At 32.3% G+C, this 9,065-nt stretch overlaps 1 protein-coding gene and 1 non-coding gene across 2 annotated transcripts; one reads left to right on the forward strand and one right to left on the reverse strand.

Annotated features, from left to right (window-relative positions):
• The first annotated feature begins 3,525 nt into the window (after positions 1–3,525).
• LOC108661222 (senescence-specific cysteine protease SAG39-like) lies at positions 3,526–5,236 on the forward strand. The gene is made up of 2 exons (XM_018117238.2): positions 3,526–4,000; positions 4,433–5,236. Exons 1-2 carry the CDS (start codon positions 3,583–3,585, stop codon positions 5,020–5,022), a joined length of 1,008 nt encoding a protein of 335 aa, XP_017972727.2. The 5' UTR covers positions 3,526–3,582; the 3' UTR covers positions 5,023–5,236.
• Positions 5,237–7,348: 2,112 nt separating this feature from the next.
• LOC148763589 (small nucleolar RNA R71) lies at positions 7,349–7,455 on the reverse strand. Its single transcript, XR_016025595.1, has one exon. It is a non-coding gene; the product is annotated as a small nucleolar RNA R71 (small nucleolar RNA).
• Between the last annotated feature and the right edge of the window lie 1,610 nt (positions 7,456–9,065).

The raw sequence follows: 9,065 nt of genomic DNA on the forward strand, positions 1-9,065 counted from the left end.
AACAAAAAAGATTAGTGATGATTATGTTTTTACGTTGAACGGTTGAGTTTCTAGACTCACATACTATGAAGAATAGTAAGATATCTTTGTGGTTGATATAATTTGTCAATCATGATGAACATGAAATGACTTGCTTTCGGGGGTACACTTTTGTGTTTCCTTTGTTTTGTTGCATATCAGTGCTACTCCAACAATTGTCCCAAAAAAAGAAAATGTTTCTAAAAATAATGTGATTTTTATATAGCGTAGATCTTTAATAAACTGATTTTATTTTGTTGAATTAATTTTAAAAACAAGATGTAACACTAACTCGTTGCAGTAAGAAAGTTTTATATTTTCGTTTTTGATATATTCCACTATCAACTACAAAAACTGTATAAAGAAAATAATAACTTCTTAGTTTAATATAATATTTCAATTATACTTTAGCATTTTTGACAAGAAAATAAGATTTACTTCTCTTTGTTTGTTGTTTGGTTGGCAAAAAACTGATGGAAAATAAAACAAATCCTAGGGGCATGGAACATGGGACATTTAAGATAGAGAGTCAAGTTCTAATCGTATGCTAAGGGCATCCTTTTAGAGAGGAAAATTCTACCGCAAATCCTTTCTGTCAACACAGAAATTTGGTGCACCAATTACGTAGTACGTAGCGCACGGGACACTCAGTTGACTTACTTTGGTTTTATCAGTCGTTGATTTAAACAAAAAGATTTGTCCGATATATAGGACCAGAGGTTCGCTTTTCTTTACGTTTTCTCTATCCCAACGTAGGCTTTGCTTAATTTGAGTGTTATTTTTTCAATTTTTTAAATAATTAACTAAAAACAAACAACATTTAAAAAAAATTGTAAATAAAAATATGTAATCTTCTTAGATAATAAAACGCATGCTTCTTCTTTTATATAGACTAATGTTGTTATAATTAAGACAATATTCCTTCGAACATATACTTGGAATTTTAAATTCAATCTCTTGAACGGTCGAAGTCACCATCAGAATAGTCGGTTGGGAGGAAACTTATCGAGCACTGACATTGAGGTCCCAGTCAAGGTCTTTGCATGACCACTAGGAAAGCACTAACGAGGAGTCAAACCTCTATCTATCCATCCTTCTTTGTGTTTCTCTCTCACTTGCACCTCAATTTACGGGTCAAACTATAAAACAAACTGTGCCTATTACAGATTAACGACTCAGACTTAAATTAACAATGTTATCATCAATTTCAAAAAAAAATTGTTATCCTTTTTTAGATTTATTTAAATATCTCTTATCAAAAAATATAAATTTTTTTTTTAAAATGTGTACAATTTTATTGCTGAATGCTAAAACTTAATGTAACTTTGGTTTTTATGTTTACAGTAAAACGTAATAAAACCAATACAAATAAAATAAACCTCAAAAGCACAAATTCTCAAGTTTGGGGATGTCGAGGTGCATAGTATTAGCAGTTGGCCGAATTGACCTAGTCTCATCACGCTCCATTTTTTTCTCGCCACTCCGCTTTAAGCTAGATCTCGCCAAATTTCGTGGTTGTCCGAATTCAAAAGTCTGCTGAAAACTAGTCAAGAAGAACCCTTGTCCAAAAATAATATAGCTGGTGAAAAAGTTTGCTGAATTCAAAAGAAATAATAATGTCACTTTAAAGTATAAAAAATTAGAAATTTCTTTTGAGAAATTTCAAAAAGTCATGGCAATAAATTTGATTTAAAATAGTAAATCTTTAAAATGTGCTATAAAAAAAAATTTTTTTAATAATGTTTTTTTAACTTTTTAGAATTTTTTTTTATAGTTGACTTTACTATATAAATATTTAGCACATTATGAATAAAATATAATTGCAGAAATTGCATACGCTAGTAAATAATTCACCTTTTTATATTGCTATTAAATGTGAAAAAAGTAAAACTAAAAATTTAAATAGCTGCATTTTTTTATATTTTACTATATAAAAATATATGTCGTCTAAAGAAAAGTGATTAAAACTCAATTTTATTATAATGAGTAAAATTCTTAGTAAGTATTCAGTGAAAATTGAAGTCTAACTAAAAAACTAGTATAGAAAAAACAGTATATATATATAACACTATTTGGATGCAAATTAGTGCAACTAATTTTTCTCTAATCAATGTATTTTTATGAAAGATTAATATTTATTTGATTAATTTAAAAGTTAATTTATAATTTAAGAAGTTTAGAACTTTTAGGGTTTGGTTTTGTTTGTTCTGATATTCTTAGATGGATCTGTAAGTAGGACTTTATCACTTTGGTCCAATGAGGCGCTGATCTCTATGAGGTGGAGACTGCAAGTGCCTGCTTAAGCCATGAAAGGTTTGCTTAACTGAGAAAAAAAAATGAAAGGGTTGCTTAATGTTTAAGAGGCATGAGGGCTTCTACTATGACTTAGATTTGGGCAATGGAGTTTATATAGTACAGTTTTGTCAAGGAAACTTTAGTGATTTTTGTTGATATTGAAAGAAGGCTTATTTAGAAAAGGAATTGTTCTATTCCTTATGTTTTTCTTGCTTGTTGATACCACCCAGTGTGATGGACAGGTCGGTTTTCGATATATTGTCTAAAAATGTCCATCTTTGCACCAGATTATGGTTTATTTCAGCAGAAGTGTTTCAAGGGGATGGTGTTGTAGCTCTTGTTTTAATCTTTCTTTTCATATTTAGGCGGTTTTTATCAATTTGTTGTGGAATTTGCATAGAACTTTTTCTCCATTGCTTAATAAGTTTTTTTTTTGACTTGGAAAAAAAATCGTCATAAATGCTTAAATTCAAAAGAGACGAAAACAATTTTTTATATAAAATGATAATCACATTAATAATTAGGTTTAGAACTAAATGTATTAGCAAATTACAAAAATGGCCATATCAACTATAAATTTTTGTAATGTTGGCCATAATAAGCATTTACCTTTCTGGGTTGAGGAAAGCAAGCAATGGTTACCAGGATATCACAAGTTAATGGGAATATGTAGGGCGCCTTTCAAGACTGAAATCCACTCTCTCGCCCCTTCCTTGGAGTATTTTCGAATGTTGAAATTACATGGTTATAAAATATAATGGAAAGTTGAAAACATTTTCCTATAATTATTTTATTGCACGCCAAATATTCACATTCAATTTGTAGTATGAAAAACATCTCCACCTTTTTTCTATTAATTGGAGTGTCTTAAGGGTTAACTAGAAGCGGTAGAATTTTCTTTTTTCGGTTTGCATCAATCATTTGATTCATTTTAACATTTTTTTAAATAGTGAGGATATATATTTACTCCAACATAGATGTTATTGTTGAATAACATGTCATGTCTTCTGAACAGTTTAGATTTTCTGTTAATTTTGTCTTTGATGACAAGAGAAATAAAGGTTTCTAGACAATGACCTAATTGACAATTTGTGTGAAAATTTGACTTAATGTCTTCTTAACATTTTTGTTCATTTAATTTCTAAATTAAGCTTATGCAATGTTCTATATATACGTGACATAGGAGGCTTACTTCGTCACAGCTTAGCAATTAGCAAAAACCAAAAAAAAAAAAAACCCCCATTCAATTATCTTCCACATTGTAAAACAATGACTTTAACCCTTGTCTTGTTTTTCATTTTTGGGACCTTGGCATCTCAAGCCATGTCGCGCACAATTCATGAAGCTTCCATTGCTAACAAACATGAGCAATGGATGGCTACTTACGGTCGAAAATATGAGAGCAAATCAGAGAAGGAGAAGCGTTTTAATATATTCAAGGACAACTTGGAATATATTGAGAGCTTCAACAAAGCTGGAAATAGGAGTTATAAGTTAGGCATTAATGAGTTTGCAGATATGACCCATGATGAATTCCTTGCAGCTCATACTGGATACAAGATGCCACACAACCCAACCACTTCCATATCAACATCATTTAGGTATGAAAACTTCTCAGAAGTTCCAACAAGCTTGGATTGGAGAGAGAAAGGTGCTGTCACCGCTATTAAGTACCAGGGAACATGTGGTAAGAATTAATAATACACATCAATCTCTCAAATCTATTTTTCCCAAAGAGGGGATTAAGGTCAAATTTCCATTAGACTTTGCTCAATATTGGATTTTATTATTATATTTCAATTTTAAATGAATTTTGTCACTATATTACCAACTTTGTTGATTTTTTAAAAAAATATTAACAGAATTGGAATATTTTATTGAATATTTCATTAATGAAAATAACAAAAATTTGTCATTTCTATTCGTTTCATCCAAAATCAACAAAATTAAAAGTATAATGGTAAAATTCAATGACATTAAAGTATAGTGGTGAAATGCAATAGTGACATAAAGTATAATGATAAATTTAACTTTGTATCCATCGAAAAAGGTGTAACCACTAGCCAAGCTTCCATCACATTACCAATTGCTTACCAGGGATTATTTTCATTTTTTACAGGATGTTGCTGGGCATTTTCAGCAGTGGCAGCCATTGAAGGGATTATCCAAATTTCAACTAGTAACTTGATCTCATTGTCTGAGCAACAACTATTAGACTGCAGCACAAATGGAAATCATGGTTGTGAGGGTGGTTGGATGATGAATGCCTTCGAATATGTTATGCAAAACAAGGGGATAACCAAGGAAGAAACTTATCCATATCAAGCAATACAAGGAACTTGTGACATGGAGAAGGTTGCAGCCCAAGTTGTAGATATAAGTGGTTATGAGATGGTACCTGCCAATGATGAGGAAGCCTTGCTTAAGGCTGTAACAAACCAACCTGTCTCAGTTGCCCTTGATGGGAGTGGACTAGACTTTCAACATTACAAAACTGGAGTGTTCAACGGAGATTGTGGGACTTCTATGACCCATGCTGTCACAATTATTGGATATGGAACTAACGAAGAAGGTAAAAACTATTGGTTCATCAAGAATTCATGGGGTGAGAGTTGGGGTGAAAATGGCTACATGAAGATTGAGAGGGATGTGAATACCCCGATAGGTCTTTGTGGCATTGCAAAAAAAGCATCCTATCCAATTGCATAAGTTCATATAAAGAACATTGCTTATCTTGGTATGTTTACGTATGTACTAAATAAAAGATAGTTGTACTGTTTCGTTTCTTTTAAGTTAGGGTGTTTTTTTTTTTTTTATTTGGGGGAAAGGGGATTTTGATAATTCTATTATATAGAGTTATTTAGCCACAATTTGGATGTTAAAATAGCTAAGTCCTTGTGTATGATACCTTATTTCAATTCAAGTAATTCTAGTTAATTTTCATGTTGAAAGTCTTAATTTAAGCCAATACTGATTTAGTCCTTGTCTTTATATGTTTTCAAATGCATAAAGTTAAATGGTGAGCTATGCAATGGCAACTAAGTGCAGATATCCACTAAACATGCTGTGGTAATTCTGGCATAACTCAAGCCACTGCTATTCAATCAACGTGATTCTTAAACCATTCAATATCTAAGAGGCAGACCTACAACGCTCGTTTTACCATTTTGCCTAGATTAGCCTCAAGGTAGGAGAAAATTCTATTGCAAGATGAGGTACTACGACAGTTTCTACACCAAGGTAGCACTAGGAAGCAATGCCACAACCTCAAAGGACTCAAGGTTGCTGTGCCTAAAGGAGCAGCATTGCTCCCATACAAATTCCTGAGCACTGAATGCCACGATGGCCATGGAGGAGGGTTGTGGCGTTGGCTAGAAAACATTAAAAAAGAAAGTGTAGAGCGCCATGGAGCTTAAGTAGAAAGGCTGCGACGAACTAACATTTTTTACTAAAACCCAGCCATTTGGGATTTTAATTGTTTAAGGGCTTTTTGGTGGTTATAAATATGTGATTTATAGTGGCTGAAAAGATAGGTGTTAAAGGGAAACAAAGGCAATTTAGAGAGAAAGAAAAAGGTTGTACAAAGGAGGAAATGATAAGAAAATGAAGATGATTGAAGATTGAGAATTGACGATAGCCTTGTTATTCATTCTAGTTTTTCATTTCTCTCCTATTCGTTTTTTGTAGAAATAATTTATTCCCTTGAAATTGTGATGTTTGTTGAATAAATGATGATAAACTAAATTCTTTTTCTAGGATTATGGTTTATTTCAATATGTAGTTTGAATATATGAATTTTCTTTGCTTAGTATTAATGGGTATTTTATGGTTTATTCAAATCTATGTTTAATGCTTTTCATTGCATGATCACCAGTTGAAATGATTAGTGTCTCTAAATGCAACTTGACAAAAGGAGTTTAGATTAGACCATTGATTTGAATAGCTTATGTTTGATTCACTTAAAGGTTTGGTGATAGATTCGTATTTAGGATAGACATACACTAAAATATCATAGGTAGCCGAATTATAACATAAACCTAATGAGCTTTTCTTCACTAATTTGTATAGACATGTGGAATTAATTTTGAAAAGTATGTGTGCAAGAATCTTAGTAGAGACTTGTACATAAAATCGGATTCTAGGTTAGCCATTCACTCTATTAATCTAAAGTTTAAAAAAAGAGATTAAATTGAAATGAAATATTGAGAGACACCATGATCCTAGGTTTTAAAAGTAATAGTTTCTTCAGCAAAATTTCATTCATATCCTTAGTTTACTTTCAGTAGTAAATTCAAAATCGAGTTACTTGGATAGGATAAATTTTGTTAAAAATTTAATACTTAGTAAAAGTTTAGGGACAAATCTTTGTGGGATACGAGACTTGATTTACCACTATATTACTTGAGAAATACATATACTTGCGTGTGCAAAATTGACAACAGGTTGCTAGAGTCGTTGCTAGGGATTTGCATGTTCTATTTATTTTGCAGATATTAAATTAAACAAAATTGTCTTAGTTCAATTTTTTTTTCTATTTTTCAGGAATATCTTGTGACCCAGAAAATTAATGAACATTTCAAAAACTCAAAAAGAAAAATTTACAAGGTTTTGCTTCTTTTAATACGATGACTAAACAATAAGGAGAGCCATAAGTCCAAGAAAGAGTAGTAAAAGAAAATTGATCGTTGAGGGACTATGTTGTTTCGTTCGTACTAGGTATTCCATCAAGCATCAGACAACCAACCATTCAAGCACAATATTTCAAGATCAAGCTAGCCATCATCACTATGGTCTAAACATCAGTTCAATTTGGAGGTCTTTCAAATGATGATCAAAATTATCATATTTCAAACTATGTGATACATTTAATCACAAAGGAGTCACAGATGATGCAATCCGTTTGAGGCTGTTTCCTTTCTTGTTGCAAGAAAAGTTAAAGGTGTGGTTGAACTCGTTGCCCATTGGCTCAATTACAACATGTGATGACCTTGCCTAAAAATTCCCTACTAAATTCTTTTTGCTAGCAAAGACAATGAAGATGAAGAACAATATTACTTCGTTTACACAATTTGATGGTGAGTCATTGTATGAAGCCTAGGAAAGATACAAAGACCTATTTAGGTGCTGTCCTCATCATGGTCTTCCAAAATAGCTGCGAGTGCAAACGTTTTACAATGGATTGAGTGGTCTATTGATGCTACTGTTGGAAGAGCTCTCATGGCAAAGTCCATTGATGATGCATATGACTTATTGGAAGAGATGGTGTCAAGCAGCTACCACTAGCCATCGGAGTGATCTACACATAAGAAAGTAGTCAAAGTTCTCGAAGTGGATGCAATCACGACATTATCGCACAAGTAGTTGCTCTAACTAAAAAAATTCAATTCTTTTGACATTAATCACATTCAAAGTCCTTATGTAGTTTGTGAATATTATGGAGATGGACACGCTAGTGAACAATGTCTAGTTAGCACCATAGAAATTGTTTAGTTTATGGGAAATAGACAGTGAAACAACCCCTTCTCCAACACTTGTAATCCTAAATGGAGGAACCATCCAAACTTTTCATGAGGAAATAGTCAAGCGCATTAGGTTCAAGGATGAACATTCCCCTTGGTTTTCAACAGTAATGGAGAACCCCTATTTCGAATAGTATACCAACAATGGAAGAGTTTCTAATGTAGTACATGGCTAAGACATACTCCTTCATTCATAGTCAAGCACCCTCATTGAGAAACCTAAAGATGAAAGTTACATAATTAGCAAACTCAATAAACAACAAAGTTTAAAGAACTTGGCTAGTGACATAGAGGCATATTCGATGAGGGATGGCAAAGAGCAAGTTAGGGCCATTACCTTAAGAAGTGGTAAGGAGATTGAAGGCAACACTCAACAAGCTGAACAAATTAAAAAAAAAAGCCTAGAATGAAACACAGATAATAAGTCTTAACAATCGAAATGAGGAGAATGAAGCTAAAGTCACAACACCACCACCTTTTCATCAACGATTCAAAAAGCAAGAACAAAAAAGTCAATATTAGAAGTTTATGAAGTTGCTTAAGAATCTTCACATCAACATCCCATTTGTAGAAGCTTTAAAGTAGATGCCTTCATATGTTAAGTTTTTTAAAGATATACTATCCAAGAAAAGACAATTAGGTGAGTTTGAGATAGTGGCACTCTTTAAGGAGTGTAGTGTAATCATACAAAACAAGTTTTTGTCAAAATTCAATGATCTTGGCAGTTTTACAATTTCGTGCACCATTGGTGCATCATATTTTGTGAAGGTTCTAAGTGATTTGGGAGCCATTATCAACCTGGTGCTAGTAGTTATTTATAAGAAATTAGATTTAAGGGAGATTAAGCCTACCACAGTGACTTTACAATATGCAAACCGCACCATCACATATTTGAAAGGCATTGTTGAAGATATGCCAATGAAAGTTGATAAGTTTATTTTTCTAGCTGATTTCATTGTACTCGATATGGATGAAGATAGAGAGATTCCAATTATCTTAGGGAGATCTTTCTTACATACTACCAAAGCACTCATAGATGTAGAAAAAGGAAAGCTTACCTTGAAAATTTAAGAACAAAAGGTAACTTTCAATATCTTTAAAGTTTTAAAATTTAGTAATGATCATGATGAGTGTTATGCAGTGAGAATAGTTGATAGAATAATGAAAGAAATGTTTAAGGGGAGTGTGAGACCTTGACCTTTATAGACTCATAGTTAGTAAAATACGCGATAT

The sequence above is a fragment of the Theobroma cacao genome, chromosome 3 (assembly GCF_053813885.1).
Source record: "Theobroma cacao isolate CCN51 chromosome 3, ASM5381388v1, whole genome shotgun sequence".
Taxonomy (NCBI): Eukaryota; Viridiplantae; Streptophyta; class Magnoliopsida; order Malvales; family Malvaceae; genus Theobroma; species Theobroma cacao.